The 26,638-nt window shown below is 38.5% G+C and overlaps 1 protein-coding gene across 3 annotated transcripts in view; it reads right to left on the reverse strand.

Annotated features, from left to right (window-relative positions):
• Cmtr1 (Cap methyltransferase 1) overlaps positions 1-26,638 on the reverse strand; it is a 140,425-nt gene that overhangs the window by 73,332 nt on the left and 40,455 nt on the right. For 2 of the 3 annotated variants that reach the window (XM_053786174.2, XM_053786173.2), the window contains exons 2-4: positions 14,975-15,189; positions 11,077-11,235; positions 8,126-8,293 (exon numbers count right to left, since the gene is read on the reverse strand). In XM_053786174.2, coding sequence (XP_053642149.1) covers positions 8,126-8,293; positions 11,077-11,235; positions 14,975-15,189 — 542 coding nt within the window. The remainder of the gene's footprint in view (positions 1-8,125; positions 8,294-11,076; positions 11,236-14,974; positions 15,190-26,638) is intronic. The other variant, XM_053786175.2, reaches the window with a different exon arrangement.

A 26,638-nucleotide genomic window follows, 5' to 3' on the forward strand; every position in this document is an offset into this window, starting at 1 on the left:
GCATTTGCCCCCAATGTGAAAGATTACCTAACTGAAAAGAAATTAGAACTTAAGTGCCTCCTGGTGTTAGACAATGCCCCTGGTCATCCTACAGACATGGCAGAGCGACTTTATGGGGACATTAAATTCATTAAGGTGAAGTTTTTGCCTCCTAATACCACTCCTCTCCTGCAGCCCATGGACCAGCAGGTTATTGCAAACTTCAAAAAACTGTACACAAAAGCTCTGTTTGAAAGGTGCTTTGTAGTGACCTCAGAAACTCAACTGACTCTAAGAGACTTTTGGAGAGATCACTTTAATATCCTCAATTGTATAAACCTTATAGGTAAGGCTTGGGAGGGAGTGACTAAGAAGACCTTGAACTCTGCTTGGAAGAAACTGTGGCCAGAATGTGTAGACAAAAGGGATTTTGAAGGGTTTGAGGCTAACCCTGAGAGGATTATGCCAGTTGAGGAATCCATTGTGGCATTGGGAAAGTCCTTAGGGTTGGAGGTTAGTGGGGATGATGTGGAAGAGTTGGTGGAGGAGGACAATGAAGAACTAACCACTGATGAGCTGATAGATCAACTTCAACAGCAAGAGGCCAGACCTGAGGAAACTGGTTCGAAGGAGGGGAGAGAGAAATTGAAGAAATTGCCTACTACAAAGATTAAGGAAATCTGTGCAAAGTGGCTTGAAGTGCAAACCTTCATGGATGAAAATCACCCTCACACAGCTATTGCAAGCCGTGCTGGTGACTATTACACTGACAATGTTGTGAAACACTTTAACCCTTTCAGGGTCCAAGGCCCAAATCTGGAGTCACGCACCAGTGTCCAAGAATTTTCAAAAAAAAAATTTGTTATTTTTTCTTATGAAATCGTAGAGAATCTTTTTGTGAAGGTAATAAAACAAAAAGTACGAAATTTGGTGGAAAATTGACGAAATTATGCTCTCGCAAATTTTGATGTGTCAGCGATATTTACGAATCGGCGATTTTGCCGACTTTGACTCCCATTTTAGGCCAATTACATTATTCCAATCAACCAAATTCTTAGCTATTTCACTAGTATTACTTCTATTCTATCGATTGAGCACAAGAAATCGCCAAGTCAACTGTTTCAACTACAAAATAAAGTGATCGGAAATTGTTAATTTGGCCAATTTAACACAAAGTTCAAAATATTCCAATTTCAAAATAGGGTCCAGAATGAACAATGTAGGCATTCCTGGCACTAAACTAACATTTCCTCTGTTCATTAGTTATGTTTTGAGGCTTTACAAATAAATTCCATTTTGATTTTTTATTCACATAATGAATTTTTATTCACACCAAAAAATAGAAGATTTACTGTTATGCAATACTGTAATAATTGTATAAATATCATCATCATATTTGTGAATGTATATTAGACCCACCAGCTGACGTGTATTAGACGTGTGAGGTCGTTTGTTTACTCTTGAATATCGGCAAAAATTTAACATTTCTGCTACTTTGAGCTCAGTTTCAAGCCATTTCCAGTGCTAAAACCAATCAAAATCATCTCTATTTCTGTAATATGTCTTCCATTCTATCAAATGAGACCAAGAAATCGCAAATACAACTATAAAAAACATACGAAAAAACACTGCAAAGTTGCTGTTTTAATCGAAAAATCATGATTTAATTTTTTTTCTCTCATTATACACAGTGTGCTGCAGGATCTGTTTTATGTGGTGCACACATACCACATAGATGTATTCTCTCATATCTAGGCCCAAATGTACCACTCACAGTTTATCAGAGTGAGCTGAGCTCATGGCGTAGATCTACGGTTTGGACCCTGAACATAAAGCCGTAGATCTACGGGACGGACCCTGAAAGGGTTAAGGAAGTCATAAAGGAATGAGAGGTACAGGCCACTATGGACAGATATGTTGTGCGAAAGAAGTCCAGTGACTCTGAAGCTGGTCCTAGTGGCATTAAAAGAAGAAGGGAAGTAACCCCAGAAAAGGACTCGACACCTCAAGTCTTAATGGAAGGGGATTCCCCTTCTAAACACTAACACTCTCTCTCCCCTCCTCCCATCCCATCAATCATCACCAGATCTTCAATAAAAGTAAGTGTCATGTAATTGTGCATGCCTTTTTCAGTTTGTGTGTATTAAAATTAACATTTCATGTGGTAAAAATTTTTTTTTTCATACTTTTGGGTGTCTTGCACGGATTAATTTGATTTCCATTATTTCTTATGGGGAAAATTCATTCGCATACCGAACATTTCGCATAACAGCCAGCCCTCTTGCATGGATTAAGGTCGCTATGCGGGGGTCCACTGTATAATGCTGAAGAGTTTATGGCATTCAACAGTAAACTTAGTGATGTTATTTGTAAAATCGTTCTTGAATGTGTGTTAGATAAATGAACAACAAACTGCAATGAAGACTTAGAAAAACACATCATCCTCTGCAGCAGATTACAAGCCAACAGTGTAAACCTTCACAGAACATAAGGAAAGAATTTTGAGGTCAAACTAATTCATTAACCCAAGAGCATGTTTAATGCCATCTAACACACCTTCAATTACCTATTTCTACATGCATGTGGAGAGCTAAATTCAAGATATATTTCTATCATAAAGTTTTTAGTGAACATAGTACTTACCTAGAGATTGGCAGAGAGCATGTTTAATTCCTTTACATAAAGGGAAGGGGTACAAAAGATTGTAAAAATTATGGGGTATACTGAGTATACCAAGTAAAGTGAATGGTAGGGTTATTATTGGAAGAATTAGAGGTAAGACAGAGAGCAGGATTGCAGATGAGCAAGGAGGCTTTAGAAGGGGTAGGGGATGTGTCGATCAGGTGTTTACATTGAAGCATATATGTGAACAGTATTTAGACAAAGGTAGGGAAGTTTTCATTGCATTTATAGATTTAGAAAAGGTATATGACAGAGTTGTTGGGAGCAAGGGACTAGTAACCCCTTCTGTATAGATTACTAAATTTAAAAAGAGAAACTTTTGTTTTTCTTTTTGGACCACCCTGCCTTGGTGGGATACGGCCGGTTTGTTGGAAAAAAAAAATGACAGAGTGGATAGGGGAGCAATGTGGCAGATGTTGCAAGTGTATGGGATAGGTAGTAAGTTACTAAATGCTGTAAAGAGTTTTTATGAAGATAGTGAGGCTCAGGTTAGGGTGTGTAGGAGAGAGGGAGATTACTTCCCAGTAAAAGTAGGTCTTAGACAGGGATGTGCAATGTCACCATGGTTGTTTAACATATTTATAGATGGGGTTGTAAAAGAAGTAAATGCTAAGGTGTTGGAGAGAGGGGTAGGATTAAATTATGGGAAATCAAATACAAAATGGGGGTTGACATAGTTACCTTTTGCTGATGATGCTGTGCTTTTGGGGAATTCTAAAGAAAAGTTGCAAAGGTTAGTGGACGAGTTTGGGAGGGTGTGTAAAGATAGAAAGTTGAAGGTGAATGTAGATAAGAGTAAGGTGATGAGGATATCAAACAATTTAGATAAAGAAAAATTGCACATTACACTGGAAGGAGGGAGTATGGAAGAAGTGAAGGTTTTCAGATATTTGGGAGTTGACTTGTCAGCAGATAGGTTTATGAAGGATAAGGTAAACCACAGAATTGCTGAAGGAAAAAGGTAAGTGGTGCATTGAGGTATCTTTGGAAACAAAGAACGTTATCCATGGAGGGAAAGGGAATATACGAGAGTATAGTGGTACCAACACTCTTATATGGGTGTGAAGCATGGGTTGTACATGCTGCAGCGAGGAGGCGGCTGGAGGCAGTGGAGATGTCGTGTGTAAGGGCAATGTGTTGTGTAAATATTATGCAGAGAATTTGTAGGGTGGAAATTAGGAGGTGTGGAGTTATTAAAAGTATTAGTCAGAGGGCTGAAGAGGGGCTGTCGAGGTGGTTTAGTCATTTAGAGAGAACAGAACAAAGTAGAATGACTTGGAGAGCATAAAAATCTATTGGGGAAAGAAGGCAGGATAGGGGGCCATCCCCAAAAAGGTTGGAGGGAGGGTGTAAAGGAGGTTTTGTGGGTGAGGGGCTTGGATTTCCAGCTAGCCTACATGAACATGTTAGATAGGAGTGAATGGAGACGAACGGTTTTTGGGACGTGATGAGCTGCTGGAGTGTGAGCAGGGTAATATTTTGTGAAGGAATTCGGGGAAACCGGTTAGCCGGACTTAAGTCCAGGAGAAAGCTGGTAGACCTACATATGAGAGAATGGGTCTGCATGGTCAGTGTGAGCAGTATAAAAAAAAAATCCTGCAGCAAGCAGTGCATGATGAGGAAAAAAAATTCTGATTGTTTTTGGTTTAAAACGCTGACTTAAGGTGTATTTTCATATGGCATTTATGGTTGTATTCTCGTTGTCTTAGTCTCATTTGATAGAATGGAAGATATATTACAGAAATAGAGATGATTTTGATTGGTTTCAACATAAGAACATAAGAAAGAAGGAACACTGCAACAGGCCTACTGACCCATGTGGAGCAGGTCCATGTCCCACCCCCCTGGATTAAACCAATGACCCACCCCCCGGAATATCCCAATGACCCACCCAGTCTGGTCACCTCCGCTCAAGGATGGAGCACTGCACCAGACCCAGCAGCACATGCTAGTCAGGTCCAACTCACACCCACCCACACCCACTCATGTATTTATCTAACCTATTTTTAAAACTACACAACGTTTCAGGCTCAATAATTGTACTCGGGAGTTTGTTCCACTCATCCACAACTCTATTACCAAACCAGTGCTTTCCTATATCCTTCCTGAATCTGAATTTTTCCAACTTGAAACCATTGCTGCGAGTCCTGTCTTGGCTGGAAATTTTCAGCACGCTAATTACATCCCCTTTATTTATTCCTGTTTTCCATTTATACACCTCGATCATATCCCTCCTAATTCTACGCCTTTCGAGAGAGTGCAGATTCAGGGCCCTCAGTCTATCCTCATAGGGAAGATTTCTGATACAAGGGTTCATCTTTGTCATCCTCCTCTGTATGTTTTCCAGAGCATTTATATCCATTCTGTAATACGGTGACCAGAACTGAGCAGCATAGTCTAAATGAGGCCTAACCAAGGATATATAGAGCTGAAGAACAACCTGAGGACTTCTATTATTTATACTTCTAGATATGAAGCCAAGAATTCTATTAGCTTTATTGTGAACACTAATGTACTGTTGTCTTGGTATTAGGTTACTGCTAACCAGAACTCCTAAATCCTTTTCACAATCAGTAGTATTAAGATCTACATTATTTAGTTTATATGTGGCATGGTTATTTAATTGTCCAACATTTAGAACTTTGCATTTGTCAATATTAAACTGCATCTGCCACTTCTCCGACCATTGCATCAGTCTATTCAAATCATCCTGGAGTGCTCTAGTGTCCTCATTAGAATGAATTGGATGGCCTATTTTGGTGTCATCAGCAAATTTGCTTATGTCGCTATTTATTCCCTCATCTATGTCATTTATGTAAATTGTGAACAACAACGGGCCCAACACTGACCCCTGAGGAACACCGCTTGTGACGTGCCCCCATTCTGATTTCTCCCCATTTATGCAAACTCTCTGCTGTCTATTTGTCAGCCATGCCTCTATCCAGGGAAAAATTTCTCCTCCTATTCCGTGTGCCTTAAGTTTCCTCAATAGCCTCTGGTGTGGAACTCTATCGAAAGCCTTACTGAAGTCCACATACACAATATCATATTCATTACCATGATCTACCTCCTCAAACACCTTAGTGAAAAAAGTTAGTAAATTCGTAAGACAGGAACGCCCCTTTGTAAAACCGTGTTGAGATTCATTAATCAAATTGTGCCTGTCAAGATGGCTACGAATTGCTTCGGCAATTATTGATTCCATAAATTTTCCCACTATGGAGGTAAGGCTTATTGGTCTATAGTTTGAAGCCAAGGACCTGTCACCTGCCTTGTAAATACACCTACCATCCGACTTACGACTGAGTTCGGTTCCGAGGAACCGGTCGTAAGTCAAAATGGTCGTAAGTCGAACTTTGCTACTGAATATCAACAAAACATTTTTGTAATGACTTTATTTTATTGTTTGATTTTGGTATTTCATGTTTTACTTTACTTTTTATGTTGTTAGTACTGTATTTTATACTGTAAGGTTTAGGATAAACACTGTGTACAACACAAATAGTTGTTTATTTCCCAGAAATTTGGCATAAAAAACACTGTCGTAAGTCGAGTGGTCATAAGTCGAGCAGGTCGTAAGTCGGATGGCAGGTGTAGGTACTGCATTTGCCATTTTCCACTTATCAGGCACTATGCCAGTTTGTAGTGATATGTTAAAAAGATTAGCCAAAGGTATGCTAAGTTCCTCTTTACATTCCTTTAACACCCTTGCAAACAGTTCATCAGGACCTGGGGATTTGTTAGGTTTTAGTTTCTCTATTTGTCTGAGGACCATGTCACTGTTACCGCAATCGTACATAGTTCATTGTTGAAAAGTACCTTGAAATTGAGCTCAAAATAGCAGAAATGTTAAATTTTTGCCAATATGTGTCCTACTGGCCAGTCTAATAAGCAGTCATGAATGGGTTGACATTATTTATACAATTACAGTGGACCCCCGGTTTACGATCAGCTCCCAATGCGACCAATTATGTAAGTGTATTTATGTAAGTGCGTTTGTATGTGTATGTTTGGGGGTCTGAAATGGCCTAATCTAATTCACAATATTCCTTATGGGAACAAATTCGGTCAGTACTGACACCTGAACATACTTCTGGAATGAAATAATATCGTAAACCGGGGGTCCACTGTATTACAATAATGCAGCAGTCTGCATAAAAGTAAATCTTCTATTTTTTGTGTGAATAAAAATTCAAAATGAAAAGCAAGAGTAATATAAGAGGGGCCTGAAGACATGACTACTGAACAGAGAAAGTGTCATTTTAGTGCCAGGAATGTCTCCACTGTTTATTGTGGACCCTATTTTGAAATTAGCATCTTTTGAAATCTGTGTGAGATTGGCCAAATTGCCAATTTCTGACCACTTTATTGGGTGGTTTAAATCGGTAAATGGGCGGTTTCTTGTACTCAATCGATAGAGCAAATGGAGTTCTAGCGAAATAGTGACGAGTCTGGTCAACTAGAACAATGGAATTGGAAGAAAATAGGACTCAAAGTGGGCAAAATCACCGATGCATATATAACGCCAAGACCGCAAACTTTGCAAGAGCGTATTGCCATACTTTTGATGTTGTTACCATCAGGAAAAGATTCTCTTACCATTTCATAAGAATTTTTTTTTTTTTTAAATTCTTCAACACTGGGAATAAGTTTGTGAGCAGGGATCTTGACAGTGAAAGGGTTAAAGAAAAGAAAAAAAAAAGGCTCAATACCGTGACTGGTATTGGTCCAGGTCGGACCGAAACGTCGTCGTAAGCTCCTCTCTTCCATGTGCGGGTTATTTGTGTAAAGGGTTAAAGCATTCCACTGTTTGCAAACAAAAAAATATCTTCCTACTCTTTTGGCAGCTTTTCTTTCTTAATTTATAGTTATGGGCTTTTGTTCTGTCAGTCTTTGTAGTTACAAACTCACTAGAATGAAAGCCCACAGCCAGGCAGGCCCATAGTAATTTGCAATCTCCCCACCATGAAAAAGGGTGGCTACACACTGGTCAGCTACATTTGTAACAGATTAATTTTTTGATATGTTTCCAAATTTCACATTCAGTGCAATCTACTAGCATTTTTACCCTGTGAATGGGTGCCTTTTTTTTTTTTTAATCCTTGAATTTCTCTTCGTTGTATAGGAGATATGATAATAGAGGTCCAGTTTTCTCTCTTTCGACACTTTTAAACATTGTTAATTAAAGTCCTCTTTTTTTGGGGGGGGGGGGGCAAGGTTTTAATATTTTATATGATGTAAATTACAAGAGTTTATTTTCTTAAAAACTATCCAGCAGACTAATGCAACACATTCCAATTATTGATCAGGTGGAAATAGATGGTATGGAATACAGAATGTATCATTTATAGCTTTTACTTGTAGACATTATGTATTTCATAACCAAAACAACTTGTTAGGAAAAAACATGAACATACCTTAAACTATCAGTTACTGTACTAGAAAAATTCCATTTTACACATACTTTTGCATTGAGTATACCCTCAAGAATTTTGGGGTCACAGAAGTTAGTTTCATCAGAAATATCGAGCTTCTTCTTGTCATCTCTGGACCACGATAAAAGTGTGTCATAATCTGGAGGTGCATTAGTGCAGTGTGGCAGCCATGAAATTTCTTCTTCAACTTCAACATGCTAAAAATAACAAAGTAAAATATCATTATACCAAATTAACCTTACAAATAATATTTTAATTTTTATCACAGCACCCACCTTCATCTTCAATATTATCATCCTGTCTAAACCCAAAAAAGTCCCACTAAACAGATGTACAAATACTGTACATTCAAGCACTGCCTTCACATTTGTATTTTGGTCTTTTGCTGAAGTGGTATGCACAGATGTGCTAGTCATTATGATGAGCCTTGAAAAACAAACATTTTCATGCATCCCTCTTCAGAAAAAAAATTTAAGTTTATTGAGCTTAACCCTTTGAGGGTCTGTCCCGTAGATCTACGGCTTTACGTTCAGGGTCCAAACCGTAGATCTACGTCATGAGCTCAGCTCACTCTGATAAACTGTGAGTGGTACATTTGGGCCTAGATATGACAGAATACATCTATGTGGTATGTGTGCACCACATAAAACAGATCCTGCAGCACGCTGTGTATAATGAGAGAAAAAAACTGAAATCATGATTTTTCGATTAAAACAGCGACTTTGCAGTGTTTTTTCTTATGTTTTTTATAGTTCTATTTGCGATTTCTTGGTCTCATTTGATAGAATGGAAGACATATTACAGAAATAGAGATGATTTTGATTGGTTTAAGCACTGAAAATGGCTTGAAACTGAGCTCAAAGTAGCAGAAATGTTAAATTTTTGCCGATATTCAAGAGTAAACAAACGACCTCACATGTCTAATACACGCCAGCTGGTGGGTCTAATATGCATTTACAAATATGGTGATGATATTTATACAATTGTTACAGTATTGCATAACAGTAAATCTTCTATTTTTTGGTGTGAATAAAAATTCATTATGTGAATAAAAAATCAAAATGGAATTTATTTGTAAAGCCTCAAAACGTAACTAATGAACAGAGGAAATGTTAGTTTAGTTCCAGGAATACCTACATTGTTTATTCTGGACCCTATTTTGAAATTGGAATATTTTGAACTTTGTGTTAAATTGGCCAAATTAATAATTTCTGATCACTTTAATTTGTAGTTGAAACAGTTGACTTGGCGATTTCTTGTGCTCAATCGATAGAATAGAAGTAATACTAGTGAAATAGCTAAGAATTTGGTTGACTGGAATAATGTAATTGGCCTAAAATGGGAGTCAAAGTCGGCAAAATCACCGATTCGTAAATATCGCTGACATATCAAAATTCGCAAGAGCATAATTTCGTCAATTTTCCATCAAATTTCGTACTTTTTAATTTATTACCTTCACAAAAAGATTCTCTACCATTTCATAAGAAAAAATAAAAATTTTTTTTTTTTTAAATTCTTGGACACTGGGGCACCACTTCAGATTTGGGCCTTGGACCCTGAAGGGGTTAAATATACTGTACTTTTACTCATCAAAAAGGAGCACCTAATTGCTTAAATCTGACTCCCATCAGGTTTGCCCTATAATTAAGGTAAATTCAACCTAACATTTTTTTGTTATTAAATTTACCTGACTGCCTACCTGACAGTAGTCATCCCATAATTAATTAATTAACACACACATGTGTGTGTGTGTGTGTGTGTATGTTTACATACAAACAACTGTATTCATACAACAACAAGGCAGAACATCTTGACCTAGAGAGATCTCTACCCTGGTCTTTTTGTTTAAATTTTACTTGTATGGTGATCCCTTGCTTAGCGACCTATATAGGAACTGTAAGAATGGTTTGATAAGGGAAAATTAAGTTAAGTGAGTCTAATTTTCCCACAAAAGCTGATGCTGTAACTTGATATGTGGACCAGGATAATTTTCTATATCTAAATTCTTTTATTTCTTAAAAGCTGTAATTTAAAAAATATGTACTCACCAGACCTAAATCAATTGATTACTAAGGGCATAGTGGTGTTATGCCCTCCCTCTTTCCAGTTTCATGAGTCCATAATACCATAAACGAACACTGAAAATAAAACAATTGTGTACCGGATGTAGAGGGACTAACACTCCTAAGCAACTTTTGACTGATGGCTGTCTGGCTTGAAGTGGTTTCTCTATACACAAATTTCTGAAGCACTACAAAGCATTGCTCATTGTAATATCAAAGGTCAAGGTACAATCAATAATCTGAATGTTGTGATCAATAATCCTTCAATAATCTGAAACCCTTTAGTTAAGCCACAAAAGCTTCTCACCAGCATCCACATGCTGCGAAGTGTCCAGTTTAGTGTCCTGAGTAATGCACTTCCGCATGGCTTTTGCAGCACTATCACCCTGAGCACCTGCTAGTCATGTAGCACTAACGTTGTCAAATGTGAAGTTTAGTGAAAGCACTAGAGAAGCCTGAAGGAGCATCAGAGACCAGACACTATCAGGCAAACATGGGCTGGCTCACGTCAATTCTCACAAGTGGCGAGAAGTGAGTCTACTGTGTCTCATGAGTAAGCCACCATTCTAGCAATTGCTGTGCTTACCTTACATATTTGTTTATTGGTAATGCCCACCCAACTGTTGTTCGAGGAAGTGGTCTCTAATTGGGGACACTAGGAAAACTCTGTGTTTTCAATTGTTGGTTACACCAATTTAGTTGTTATTCAAGAAAACAGTTGCTAATTAAAGGAAAAAGTCTGTAGCCAGTAAATTTGGCTGTTAAAAATGCAGGAGCAGGTTGTTAAGAGGAGTATACTAGTCTTTTTTTTCATTATCTGAAATTATGTAAAGTAGATGTTTGCTGTGCCAGGGATCACTGTACAAAGTATTTCTTAATAGGTACAGAATTAAGGCTGTTCTAGGTATAGCATTTACCTCCTGTTTGCCGTCCCAGTTTAAGTTGGTAGAGGCCTCAAGACCTTCAAGTCGAAGACCCAGACCTCTGCGTCCTCTCTGTCTGCTTGCCTCTACTGGATCTACAAGACCTTGGCCATACTTGCCCAGTCCTTTACCTTCCTCATAACCCATATTTTTCTGAAAAGTTAAAAGAAAAGGATTATCTTTGTGATACTCATAATCCATTTTTCCAGCCCATAAAGGGTGGAAAAAATGACAATCACATAAAAACATCACTTCTTGATTTGCTACATTTTCTCAAGACTCCACTATGCCCATTCAGTATAATGTACACCAATTTCTCATTGTCTTATTTTTTACTCTATTTTTAAATTGGAATTTGTTGAATTTTGTGTAGAACTGGCCAAATTATTGACTTCTGTGTATAGCTTCTCCTCACTTAGTGACATACTCGCTTACCAACGACTCGAACTTACAACAGGCTCTCTAACCAGCATGCATACCTAATTAATGTATATTAGGGCTGATTTCCTCTATTCTGTTTATTACAGTATACAGTACACTAATGTATAAACATTGAAAAATATACAAAAAATGTTATAAATGATGCAAAGGGGACTTTAAAACAATATAAAAAATGGTCGACACAAACCCATTACCATTATAGTATGCTCCTTGTTTCGCGATGAATTCATTTACTGACATGGTCTTAGGAATGGAACTCCATCATTAAGTGAGGAGAGGCTGTATTTTATAGGGTAGTTCTGATAGCTGAATGGGAAATTTCTTGTACTCAGTTAATAGAACAGAAAGCATGCTAGCAAAATAACAAAGAATTTGGTCTTATTTTAAGCAGTGGAATTGGCTTAAAATAGGACTCAAAGTGGGCATAATTGCAAATGCATAAATTTCACCCAGACTTCCAATTTTGTACCAGCATAATTCCATAAGTTTTGTATCAAATTTTGTATTTTTGGTGTCATTACTTTTCGTAAAAGATTCTCTATTATTTCAAAAGAAAAAATTATATGTATATTTTTTTTTAAAAATCACAACACCATCAGCATTTTTAATCTCTGGGGTCGTGACAGAGAAAGGGTTAAGGACTCACTAGGTCATAAGTAAGTAAGTAAGTTTATTCAGGTATACACAGATACAGTTACATAGAATTATCATACATAGCAGCATATGTGTAGAGAACCTAGGATAACCCAAAAAAGTCAGACAGTGACTTATTTCCATTGGGGTCCTTTTACCGTATTATTATTATAATATAAAGGTTATAATATTTTCTTATTATTCTATAATGAAGATAACATCTTATTATCATACTAAAACGACTATCTACTACATGAGGGTCATTAAGACTATCTACAATACGAGGATCATTACTAGGAATAAGGTAAAATTTACACGTATGTTAGCTAAAAAATAGAAAATCATTCCCCTCCCTTTCTGTAGCTACATTCATCAGACACCTTTTGGCACTCTTCTTGAACTGGTTCATGCTATGACTGGCTTTGACATGTGCGGGCAGTCTGTTCCATTCCTTTATTGCTGTACAATAAAAGGTGTTTGAAGCCTGGCCAATGACTGTGGGTACTACAAAGTTGTGCTCTCTCCCCCTAGTACTATGATTGCTTTGGTTCCCAACCTTGACAAAATTGACAGCAAGATATTCTGGACACTGTTTGTGAGCAATTTTATAAACATGATTTAGCTTCAGTTGTTTTACTCTGTCTTCAACATTCAGCATATCCAACTGCTGTGGCCGGTGCCGGTGGCCTGGTGGCTAAAGCTCCCGCTTCACACACGGAGGGCCAGGGTTCGATTCCCGGCGGGTGGAAACATTTCGACACGTTTCCTTACACCTGTTGTCCTGTTCACCTAGCAGCAAATAGGTACCTGGGTGTTAGTCGACTGGTGTGGGTCGCATCCTGGGGGACAAGATTAAGGACCCCAATGGAAATAAGTTAGACAGTCCTCGATGACGCACTGACTTTCTTGGGTTATCCTGGGTGGCTAACCCTCCGGGGTTAAAAATCCGAACGAAATCTTATCTTATCTTATCTTATCTTGGCCTACATGTTCTCTTGGTCCCAGCCCCAGGATGAATCTTACGATTTTGTTCTGGGTGATTTGCAGTCTATCTTTCAGTTTTTTTAGTCAAGGCAGAGTACCATGAAGAGCAAGCGTAATCCATATGGCATCGTATAAGGGCTAGACATAGGGTCCTGCGAGCCTCAGTAGGTAGACACTGTGCTTGTCTATACAGGAACTTCAGTCTGGCATTCGCTTTCTTTACTACACTGTTCCCTATCAATTCTCTTGACATGCATGGGTCAAAGGGGATTCCCAGATATTTTACTGATGAAACCAAAGTGATGGGCTCCCCATTACACTGGACCTTAAAATTATTTACCCTTTTCAGTTTATGTTTCGTGCCAAAGAGATTGGCTTCAGTTTTCCCGAGGTGCAATGATAGTTTGTTGTCTACTAACCACTTGCTGCAGGACTCCAGTTCCTGTGTTAAAACATTAGCTATATCTTGTGGGTCTTTACCTGACACTAACAGGGCACTGTCATCTGCATACAGTAGGAGTTTGCACTTGACACTGATAGGCATGTCATTGACATAACATAAGAATAATAAGGGACCCAGAATACTACCTTGGGGAACTCCACATGTTATCGGCAGGGGTTCTGATTCCGTTTTGTTGATTTTGACAATTTGTCTCCTGTTGCTAAGGTAGGACTTAAACCAGTCTACAGAACCTATACCGATAGCTTGAAGTTTCTTACATAATATATTGTGGTTGACAGTATCGAAGGCCTTTTGCAGGTCTAAGGTTACCATACCTATGAGGTTCCCCTTTGACATTTCAGTTCTCAGGTAATCCATCAGATTAATTAGGGAGGTGTTGGTTGAGTAAGATCTTCTTAAGCCCAACTGATAGCTATGGAGAATGTTGTTGTCATTAAGGTACTTAACTACTTGAGAGTACACCGCCCTCTCTAGAATTTTGGATATTATACTGAGTATACTAACAGGCCTATAGTTGCTGACATCAGACCTACTATTTTTCTTGAAGATAGGAGTAACTCTGGCCTCCTTGAACCCCTCCGGTACGGTATTAGTGGTGATTGATAGATTTATTATGTGAGTAATAGGGATTGACAGTTCAGAAGCACCATCTTTTAGGAACTTAGACGGGATGTTATCAGGGCCTGTGCTCTTAGTTGGGTTTAACCTGCTTAGTTCTTTTTGAATAAAGTCATGAGATACCCTTACTAGTTGACAACTGTTTGGGGTTACCCCTTTATTGGTATAGTAGTTTGAAACTTATCAGTCTGTGTTAAAGGTATTTGATGCAACTGGTAGTTTACTTACTAGTGTTGATGCAACAGATGTGTAGTAGGAATTAAAGCAATTTGCCACCTTAGATGTTTCGTGGCATACCTCATTATCGATAGTGAGTACTATGTTAGACCTATCTACTGGCTTATGGCTATACCCCAGCTGTTTTAGTTGTTGTCAGAGTTTTCTGGGGTTATGCTTATACTCTTCAATTTTTGAGCAATAGTGCTTTGCCTTTGCTCCTTTTATAAGTCTCTGTACTCTGTTCCTCACCCTTTGGAATTCATTTAGTACTGCAATATCCTGTGTGTTTGCTTTAAATCTTTTTAGCAGCTGGTCTCTGAATTTCATATTATCTAATATCTGATATTAGATAATATTACAAAGATTAGCAGCAATGCTTAAAATGCTTTCTGAATATACTCCACATGCTACATTAACTCTCAGATATGAAAAACAACTCTCATTATACAAATGTGGAATTTTACAAGTAATATGTTTTGATTAACCAACATCACAACTTGAAAACTTTCTTCAGTGAACAAATCACAAGCCTACCATCATCCGTTGGGCAAAGACACTGTAATTGGTGTTGGTGTTTGCCACGCCTCCAGTCTCATCAGTCTGCTCTTTTGCATTAATAACGTCCCACCCACCACCTCCATCTTCGTTATCAGAAAGATCTTTGCTCTTCAAATCTATGCTCAAGCGGGACTGTTTATTTGGTCTTCTCGCCGAAGAGCTCGAGGAATCCTCATCTTCTGATGAAGTATCTGTGATGATGGGTAAAAAATATAAATCAGTGATATTTATTATGAAAAATTAAATCATGCCAAAAGGCATAAATTTAAAAGGTGCAAAATAAGTGATGTACTCTACAGTATTTTTTTTCTTTAAATCATACCTTTACTTAAATTACCAGTTAAAACCTGCCTACTTTACAAGTCCTCTTCCAGTCCCAGCTTAAACCCAAAACAATCACTGACATTTCTATTGATTTAAGCATACTCCTTATTCTTGAAAAACAAGTTATTTTCAACTAACACAAATAGAAGATGAAATTACATCTTGAGCCATTAGTGTCACTTTTATTATTAGAAAATTATTTTATTTCAAAATCTCCTTTTTCCCACATACTAAAACACGTATACAACAGCCTTTAACCCTTTGAGGGTCGACAGGCCCTCTCCGAAACTCGTTCTCAGGGTCGGCCAAATTTAAAAAAAAAAAAAAATTATTTTCTCTTATAAAAAGATAGAGAATCTTTTCCCGATCATAACGACACCAAAAGTTTGAAATTTGATACAAAACTTACGGAATTATGCTCTCGCAAAGTTAGCGGTCTCGGCGATGTTTACGGATCGGCGATTTTGCCCACTTTGAGCTCCATTTTCGGCCAATTTCACTGTACTAGTCGACAAAAAACATGAATATTTCGCTAGAACTCCATTTTTTCTATCGAATGGGTGCAAGAAACCACCCATTTATAAATTCAACTATCCAGTACAGTGGTCAGAATTTAGCAATTTTGCCAATTTCACACAAATTTCAAAAGATGCCAATTTCGGAATAGGGTCCAGAATAAACAAGAAAGACATTCCTGGCACTAAAATGACATTTCCTCTAGTCATTAGTCACGTCTCAAGGCCCCTCTTATATTCTTTTGATTTCCACTTTGAATTTTTATTCTCACAAAAAATATAAGATTTACTGTTATGCAGACTACTGCATTAGTGTAAAAAATGGTATAAATATTATTGGTGCACTTGTGAAAGAATATTAGACTCACCAGTTGACGTGTATTGCACGCTTGGCACGATTTGTTTACTTTTGAAGTTTGGTAAAAATCGAACATTTCTGCTATTTTGAGCTCAATTTCAAGGCACCTTTCATTGTAAAACCAGTCAAAATCATCTCAATTTCAGTAATATGTCTTCCATTCTATAAAATGAGACCAAGAAAACTAGAATACAACAATAAATACCATACGAAAATACACTGCAAAGTCGCTGATTTATTAAAAAAAATGGAAAAAGTTATTTTTTTCTCATTATGCACTGTGTGCTGCAGGATTTTTTTTAGACTGTGCACACTGACCACATAGACCCATTCTTTCATATGAAGGCCTACCAGCTTTCTCCCACTAGATTTGAGGTCGCTAGAATTTATGAGTACTAGTACGTCAAAAACCCCTACGCGTAAGACGTACTAGTACGACGAAAACCCTCAAAGGGTTAATAAATGACCTATGTATTTCCTCCTGAATTCTAATTAAAATGTTAATATATTTTTAATTTTATCATTTGATATTCACCACAAATGCAGAAACTGGAAGCAAAAAATTGAAAATAAAAAAGCATTTTGGTTCGTGATGAGCAGTTATAAGGTCATGCCTTCATAGCAGTATAGGACACAATGAAAATGCCTTTCAATTTTCATTTATGCACAGTTTGTTGGTTTGCTATGAACTGTTCCTACCACAATATAAAAATGTATACCTTTCATGAGTTTCAAGAGTTTTTCTATTCCTGGAGCCCAGCTTTGGGTCAGGCTTGTGTGGTGCTTGCCTGGTCAACCAGGGTGTTGTTGCCGGCAGCCTACTGGCCCAAATATCCATCACAAACTGGTTTATCTGACACATGGTGAAGATACTTGTCCAGTTTCCTCTTGAAGACTTCTTCATTTGTCTCAGAAGTGTTTCTGATATCTTCTGGTAAATATGTTCAATTAATATTCACAGTCCTTTGTAGCTCTAGTATTCCCAAATAGGGTACAATAGAACCCCGACTCCTGAATGTCAGAGTTTCATACATCTACATTTAAGAACATCTGCACTTACCTGGAACCAATAAAATCTCTTGCTGACATTGTTCTAGAGATGAACATTCAAAAAAATCAAACAAGTAATTTTCAAGAACATTTTCTCCATTATTTTTCATCAGCATATTCAATACACTGTATTCATATTCTGTATATAATATGTTCATTTTATACATATGTGGAGAGCTCATAGATGTTCGGTAGAAACTGATCAAGAATTATAAATTTAATAATTACAATAATGTTAAAACTGAATCATTAATACTGTGCAGTATTAGTTTTTTCCATTATTTTTTTCACAAGCACTGACATATTTTGTATGTTCATGTTATGCATCGTTGGTGGGCTCGTATTTGTTTGGTAGAGATTCGTCAACAACTGTTGACTATGTTGGTCTCTTCAGCAGTGGTCAGCTGTGTTCAGTACACATTCAAAGTTCACTTGCATTGTTCTCACATCGCATCCCACCCCCACAACAACCCTCCCATACTACAAGCCAGACACTCATTCCCCTCATCCACAGCAGTGACAAGTGAGAGGCTAGGAGACTGTGACATTAAAAAATTGGAGACTGGGAGAGGAAGGAAAGGGAAAAGAGAAGGAGTCATCTGTGTACTGTATGTTTTTAATTTCATTGTGAAACAAAATTGACATGACTGATTATAACATGGGCATCTATGGGAAAAGTTAAGGTGTTCCAAACACCTGAGCTACAAACAAGTTTCAGGTTCTTTTACTGGAAATAATTTACAGTGTGTAGTAGGTTGGTAGACAGCAACCACCCAGGGAAATACTACCGTCCTGCCAGATGACTGTGAAACAGAAACCTGTAACTGTTTTGCATGTTGGTAGGATTGCTGGTGTCTTTTTCTGTCTCATAAACACGCTAGATAACAGGGATATCTTGCTACTCCAACTTACACTTTGGTCACACTTCACAGACATGCACATGCATATATATATACATACATCTAGGTTTTTCTCCTTTTTCTACATAGCTCTTGTTCTTCTTTATTTCTTCTATTGTCCATGGGGAAGTGGAAAAGAATCTTTCCTCCGTAAGCCATGCGTGTCGTATGAGGCGACTAAAATGCCGGGAGCAATGGGCTAGTAACCCCTTCTCCTGTAGACATTTACTAAAAAAAAGAAGAAGAAAAACTTTATAAAACTGGGATGCTTGAATGTACATGGATGTAGTGCAGATGACAAGAAACAGATGATTGCTGATGTTATGAATGAAAAGAAGTTGGATGTCCTGGCCCTAAGCGAAACAAAGCTGAAGGGGGTAGGGGAGTTTCGGTGGGGGGAAATAAATGGGATTAAATCTGGAGTATCTGAGAGAGTTAGAGCAAAGGAAGGGGTAGCAGTAATGTTGAATGATCAGTTATGGAAGGAGGAAAGAGAATATGAATGTGTAAATGCAAGAATTATGTGGATTAAAGTAAAGGTTGGATGCGAGAAGTTGGTCATAATAAGCGTGTATGCACCTGGAGAAGAGAGGAATGCAGAGGAGAGAGAGAGATTTTGGGAGATGTTAAGTGAATGTATAGGAGCCTTTGAACCAAGTGAGAGAGTAATTGTGGTAGGGGACCTGAATGCTAAAGTAGGAGAAACTTTTAGAGTAGGTAACTTTGGGGTGCCAGGTGTAAATGATAATGGGAGCCCTTTGATTGAACTTTGTATAGAAAGGGGTTTAGTTATAGGTAATACATATTTTAAGAGAATAAATAAGTATACAAGATATGATGCAGGGCGAAATGACAGTAGTTTGTTGGATTATGTATTGGTAGATAAAAGACTGTTGAGTAGACTTCAGGATGTACATGTTTATAGAGGGGCCACAGATATATCAGATCACTTTCTAGTTGTAGCTACACTGAGAGTAAAAGGTAGATGGGATACAAGGAGAATAGAAGCATCAGGGAAGAGAAAGGTGAAGGTTTATAAACTAAAAGAGGAGGCAGTTAGGGAAAGATATAAACAGCTATTGGAGGATAGATGGGCTAATGAGAGCATAGGCAATGGGGTCGAAGAGGTATGGGGTAGGTTTAAAAATGTAGTGTTAGAGTGTTCAGCAGAAGTTTGTGGTTACAGGAAAGTGGGTGCGGGAGGGAAGAGGAGCGATTGGTGGAACGATGATGTAAAGAGAGTAGTAAGGGAGAAAAAGTTAGCATATGAGAAGTTTTTACAAAGTAGAAGTGATGCAAGGAGGGAAGAGTATATGGAGAAAAAGAGAGAGGTTAAGAGAGTGGTGAAGCAATGTAAAAAGAGAGCAAATGAGAGAGTGGGTGAGATGTTATCAACAAATTTTGTTGAAAATAAGAAAAAGTTTTGGAGTGAGATTAACAAGTTAAGGAAGCCTAGAGAACAAATGGATTTGTCAGTTAAAAATAGGAGAGGAGAGTTATTAAATGGAGAGTTAGAGGTATTGGGAAGATGGAGGGAATATTTTGAGGAATTATTAAATGTTGATGAAGATAGGGAAGCTGTGATTTCGTGTATAGGGCAAGGAGGAATAACATCTTGTAGGAGTGAGGAAGAGCCAGTTGTGAGTGTGGGGGAAGTTCGTGAGGCAGTAGGTAAAATGAAAGGGGGTAAGGCAGCCGGGATTGATGGGATAAAGATAGAAATGTTAAAAGCAGGTGGGGATATAGTTTTGGAGTGGTTGGTGCAATTATTTAATAAATGTATGGAAGAGGGTAAGGTACCTAGGGATTGGCAGAGAGCATGCATAGTTCCTTTGTATAAAGGCAAAGGGGACAAAAGAGAGTGCAAAAATTATAGGGGGATAAGTCTGTTGAGTATACCTGGTAAAGTGTATGGTAGAGTTATTATTGAAAGAATTAAAAGTAAGACGGAGAATAGGATAGCAGATGAACAAGGAGGCTTTAGGAAAGGTAGGGGGTGTGTGGACCAGGTGTTTACAGTGAAACATATAAGTGAACAGTATTTAGATAAGGCTAAAGAGGTCTTTGTGGCATTTATGGATTTGGAAAAGGCATATGACAGGGTGGATAGGGGGGCAATGTGGCAGATGTTGCAGGTGTATGGTGTAGGAGGTAGGTTACTGAAAGCAGTGAAGAGTTTTTACGAGGATAGTGAGGCTCAAGTTAGAGTACATAGGAAAGAGGGAAATTATTTCCCAGTAAAAGTAGGCCTTAGACAAGGATGTGTGATGTCACCGTGGTTGTTTAATATATTTATTGATGGGGTTGTAAGAGAAGTAAATGCGAGGGTTTTGACAAGAGGCGTGGAGTTAAAAGATAAAGAATCACACATAAAGTGGGAGTTGTCACAGTTGCTCTTTGCTGATGACACTGTGCTCTTGGGAGATTCTGAAGAGAAGTTGCAGAGATTGGTGGATGAATTTGGTAGGGTGTGCAAAAGAAGAAAATTAAAAGTGAATACAGGAAAGAGTAAGGTTATGAGGATAACAAAAATATTAGGTGATGAAAGATTGGATATCAGATTGGAGGGAGAGAGTATGGAGGAGGTGAATGTATTCAGATATTTGGGAGTGGACGTGTCAGCGGATGGGTCTATGAAGGATGAGGTGAATCATAGAATTGATGAGGGGAAAAGGGTGAGTGGAGCACTTAGGAGTCTGTGGAGACAAAGAACTTTGTCCTTGGAGGCAAAGAGGGGAATGTATGAGAGTATAGTTTTACCAACACTCTTATATGAGTGTGAAGCATGGGTGATAAATGTTGCAGCGAGGAGAAGGCTGGAGGCAGTGGAGATGTCATGTCTGAGGGCAATGTGTGGTGTGAATATAATGCAGAGAATTCGTAGTTTGGAAGTTAGGAGGAGGTGCGGGATTACCAAAACTGTTGTCCAGAGGGCTGAGGAAGGGTTGTTGAGGTGGTTCGGACATGTAGAGAGAATGGAGCGAAACAGAATGACTTCAAGAGTGTATCAGTCTATAGTGGAAGGAAGGCGGGGTAGGGGCTGGCCTAGGAAAGGTTGGAGGGAGGGGGTAAAGGAGGTTTTGTGTGCGAGGGGCTTGGACTTCCAGCAGGCATGCGTGAGCGTGTTTTATAGGAGTGAATGGAGACGAATGGTTTTTAATACTTGACGTGCTGTTGGGGTGTGAGCAAAGTAACATTTATGAAGGGGTTCAGGGAAACCGGCAGGCCGGACTTGAGTCCTGGAGATGGGAAGTACAGTGCCTGCATTCTGAAGGAGGGGTGTTAATGTTGCAGTTTAAAAACTGTAGTGTAAAGCACCCTTCTGGCAAGACAGTAATGGAGTGAATGATGGTGAAAGTTTTTCTTTTTCGGGCCACCCTGCCTTGGTGGGAATAGGCCGGTGTGATAATAAAAAAAATAAACTTTTACACATTCTCTTATTTTTAGTATGGTAATCTATGTGGTATTTCTCTACGTTAAATGCCATCATCTATCTCTTACTTCATTTGCTCCATCTCTCCAGGTCTTTTTACAAGGATGACATGAATTTTTATTACTTATGTTGCAAAAGATTTTTGCAAGATAAGTAATAAAGATTTTTGCAAGAATATCAAAAACAACTAATTCCGATCACAACCTAATCGAAGTCCAGACGTACATGCATAGGGATCCTGATCAGCAGAATGCATGTACCTGTGAAGGTGTGTTCACAAAATACAACTTCAACAACAAGAACATCAACTGGGACCAGGTAAACCATGTCCTAAACGAAACATGTTGGGAAGATATCTTAAATGATATGGATCCAAACCAGTGCCTTGAAAGGATCAATTTCCTGGCAGCTGAAGCATGTTCTACGCATATTCCCCTAAGAAAGAAGAAGAGCAGGAGTAAACTGGAGAGAGAAAGACGCTCCCTCTACAGAAGACGACGAAGAGTCACTGAGCTCCTCAGGAGTGCTAGAATATCTTATACGTGAAAGGCGGCGCTGACCAGGGAAGTGGAAACTATCGAACTTAAGTTAAATGACTCTTACAGGAACCAGGAGAGACAGGAGGAACTTAAAGCTATTAGTGAAATTGAAAGAAATTCAAAATATTTCTTTTCATATGCCAAAAACAAGGCAAATACCACATCTAGTATCGGGCCCTTACTCAGACAGGATGGGACTTACACAGATGACAACAAGGAAATGAGTGAAATATTGAAATCCCAGTACGACTCTGTGTTTAGTGAACCACTAATCGGTTTGAGGATCGACGACCCAAATGATTTCTTTATGAATGAGCCTCAAAACTCCATAAATGTATGCCAGATTTCCGACATTACCCTAACTCTGATAGATTTCGAAAAAGCCATTGACAACATGCCCATGTACTCAGCCCCGGGCCCAGACTCGTGGAACTCTGTTTTCATTAAGAACTGCAAGAAACCCCTCTCGCATGCCCTAAGTACACTATGGAGGAGGAGCTTGGACATGGGTGAAATTCCACAGTCACTTAAAACAACAGATATAGCCCCACTCCATAAAGGTGGCAGCAAAGCATTAGCTAAGAACTATAGACCAATAGCTCTGACGTCCCACATCATAAAAATCTTCGAAAGAGTGCTAAGAAGCAGGATTGCAAATCACCTGGATTCCCAAAATCTGCACAATCCAGGGCAACATGGGTTCAGGGCAGGCCGCTCCTGCCTCTCACAACTACTGGATCACTATGATATGGCCTTGGATGCACTGGAAGAAAATCAGAATGCAGATGTAATATACACAGACTTTGCAAAAGCATTTGACAAATGAGATCATGGCATAATAGCCCATAAAATACGTGCTAAAGGAATAACTGGGAAAGTGGGGAGATGGATCTTCAACTTCCTAACAAATCGAACACAGAGTTAAATCGGAGGCTGCCATAGTGAAGAGCTCTGTTCCACAAGGCACAGTACTCGCCCCCATCTTATTCCTTATCCTCACATCAGACAGTGAACATTCTTGGGTATCTTGGTACAGACCTGAAATCAACTTTATTAACTTCTACTAGTGAGAATGGCTGGATTTGAGAGGGACCTGACCTTCCAACGACAACATTCTCACCTCTGCTAGTGGCCTACATCTCACCTCCTGGCGTTATATAAGGCTCCATCCTGTCACTTCAACTCTATATTGTTTCAGACTATGGGACAATACTCTTCTCCAGACTGAGGGACTGACCACCTCAAAACTTCAAGGGTGATGGACTGATTACATCGTCTTCAAGTATCTTCTGCTTCTATCAACCTTTCTGTACTCGACCGAAGAAGCCTACTGTGTAGGCGAAACATTTCGAAATAAAGATACCTAACTGCTGTGTATGTGTCTTACCTAACAATCAGACATAGACAGAGATATACATCACAGCACCATATCATCCTTTGCAGATGATACTAGGATCTGCATGAGGCTGTCATCTGCTGAGGACGCGGTTAACCTCCAAGAAGATATAAACAAAGTTTTCCAGTGGGCAACGGTAAACAATATGATGTTCAATGAGGACAAATTCCAACTACTCCGTTATGGAAAACTGGAGGAGATAATAACTAGAACAGAGTATACTACAGACTCTGGCCATACAATAGAGCGGAAAAATAATGTAAGGGACCTGGGAGTAGTAATGTCTGAGGATCTCACTTTCAAGGATCACAACAGTGCCACGATCGCACGTGCAAAGAAAATGATAGGATGGATAATGAGAACGTTCAAAACGAGAGATGCCAAGCCAATGATGATCCTTTTCAAATCACTTGTTCTCTCTAGGCTGGAATACTGCTGTACATTAACATCTCCATTCAAAGCAGGTGAAATCGCAGATCTAGAGAGTGTACAGAGATCCTTTACTGCACGTATAAGTTCTGTCAAGCACCTTAACTAATGGGAACGCTTGGAAGCACTTGACTTGTACTCGTTGGAATGCAGGAGGGAGAGATTTATCATAATCTACACTTGGAAAATCTTGGAAGGAATGGTCCCAAATCTGCACACAGAAATCACTCCCTATAAAAGTAAAAGACTGGGCAGGCAATGCAAAATGCCCCCAATAAAAATTAGGGGCGCCATTGGTACACTAAGGGAAAACACCATAAGTGTCCAGGGCCCAAGACTGTTCAACAGCCTCCCATCAAGCATTAGGGGAATTGCCAATAAACCCCTGGCTGCCTTCAAGAGAGAGCTGGACAGATACCTAAAGTCAGTGCTGGATCAGCCAGGCTGTGGGTCGTACATTGGACTGCGTGCGGCCAGCAGTAACAGCCTAGTTGATCAGGCCCTGATCCATCGGGAGGCCTGGTCATGGACCGGGCCGCGGGGGCGTTGATCCCTGGAATAACCTCCAGGTAATCCAGGTAAGTATGCTCATTTAGTTCTTAATTTCTAATGTAGGTCATAGGTCATGCTGACAGGTTCAGAAGCTTGATGCATTCACTGCCTCTAATGTGTTCAACTTTACAATTCATATAGCCCTCATGACATTGTAACCTCTCTCTCCAGAAGCAGAAATAAAGTAAATGAATTCTGCCTAAAACTTTTTATACTGCTTTAGCAACCATAAATATTACCCTATGATCAATAACAAACACTAGATGAACAAACATAGTTACACTGTATGAACACTAATATAGTAACTGAGTATGCTTTGTACAATGGTTAATTTATTACAGGTGACATAAAATCAAATAAAATCTTTATTTCTTATTGGACATGCATAGAAGTTTACAGTACATTTGGTTACAGTTTTGATACAGTTATAGTAAAAATGCAACATGATACAAATGAAATGTCCAAAAGAAAGCCACTTATTATGCAAAGCCTTTCAGGCAAAATAATCCTAGATCTTTCATACTGTACTACTTAATTCTAGTCACAGCATATAATTTTAGGCAATTACAGATAATTTACATTGAATTTACATGAGATCAGTAATGTACATTTTATGGAATGGTAGAGTTATAGCAGTGACAATACTGTTTAAGTATTTATAGGCACTTACTGGATATAACATATAAATAAAATTTAATAGGTGTTTTCTTAACAAAGTTATTAAAGCTGTTGGCAAATATGGTACTTTTGCCATTTTCAGGCAACAAGTTCCATGTTTTTGGGCCTTCCATTTGCATGAAGTTTCTGAACAAGCTGAATAATAACATAATCAAATCAAGCACCAAACCCAAAGGGAGTCATACAATACTGCTCTGAACAGGTTGAATCGTATACGTATTATCAGAGAGATACTTATTCCCTTGTTACAAAAAACGCGATTCTAAAAGCTTAGAGATCTCCAGTGAATACTAGAAAGGACTGCCCTTCTAGCATCCAGCCTGTTACTGGGTTTTCGTAACAAGTAGTCAGTATCCTTGTCCAATTATCCATTAGAATTCAGTATGATTCAATAGTGCTTCAGGATTACAACTGGTAGGCTACTAACTAGAGAAATTAAAATTTAATAAATTTATTAAGTCTAGAGGTATATTATCAAATTAAATTAAATTAAATTAATCACAATAATCAAAATAATATCACTTCTCTCGTTTACAGTATTACTGTGTTGAAAGCACGTATCACATTATCATTCTTAAGTACCGTCTGGTACATTTAACATTTAATAAGATATTACAAATATGTACAAGTTTGTGTGTATGTGTGTAAGTGCTCTAAGTAGTTCGCTATGTCTCACGACTCGACTAGACTTAAACAAGTGACTGACAAAGTCCTCTAATAAACTAACTTCTTGACCGACTGGCAACCAGAACAGTCTGCTTGAACAACAAAAAGAATGCTAAGCCCAATAGCAATACAACAAGCAACTGCGACACAGAATCAGGAACAAGGAGATAATATAACGACACTAAGTAGGGACCATCAGCAGATCCTCCACAAAAGTTACAAAACTCCCATACTACTGAATCTAAGTTCAGCATAAGAAAATCCCCGACTGTGATAATACACAGAAACCAGTACAAATTAGGTCAAAAGCTACAGCTCAGGACCTGAGATGTTTCGAGTGTCTATGTGACACACAACCTCAGTACGTCGAAAATCACTAAGTCTATACAATGTTCTGTGAACAGAGTTCTACAGAACTAACAAGAATAATGAGACAGTCAATCTGTCCAACCACCAAGAGAGTCTAGAGCAGACTGAATACTTCAGGCGAGGTGAGGACACCCCCCCCCCTCGATCACGTGATAGCTCCGTGGGTTGCTGTCGCTGCCCAACAAGAAGCCGGCAGGGAAACAAGCAAAGAGCGATAATTACAGTAGTTAGACAATCAAGACTTGAACTGAGCACATAATATGTTACATCCTACCTAACAACATAACTACGTCAAATAACAATATAAAGCAATACATTTACGATTTAGCTATTATCGCAAATATAAGCAATATAAAATTAAATGAAAAGGTAATAATTATATATATACATGTACATAATAATCATTGTAACCCATTCAGGGGTTGCAACACC

The sequence above is a fragment of the Cherax quadricarinatus genome, chromosome 50 (genome assembly GCF_038502225.1).
Source record: "Cherax quadricarinatus isolate ZL_2023a chromosome 50, ASM3850222v1, whole genome shotgun sequence".
Lineage (NCBI taxonomy): Eukaryota > Metazoa > Arthropoda > Malacostraca > Decapoda > Parastacidae > Cherax > Cherax quadricarinatus.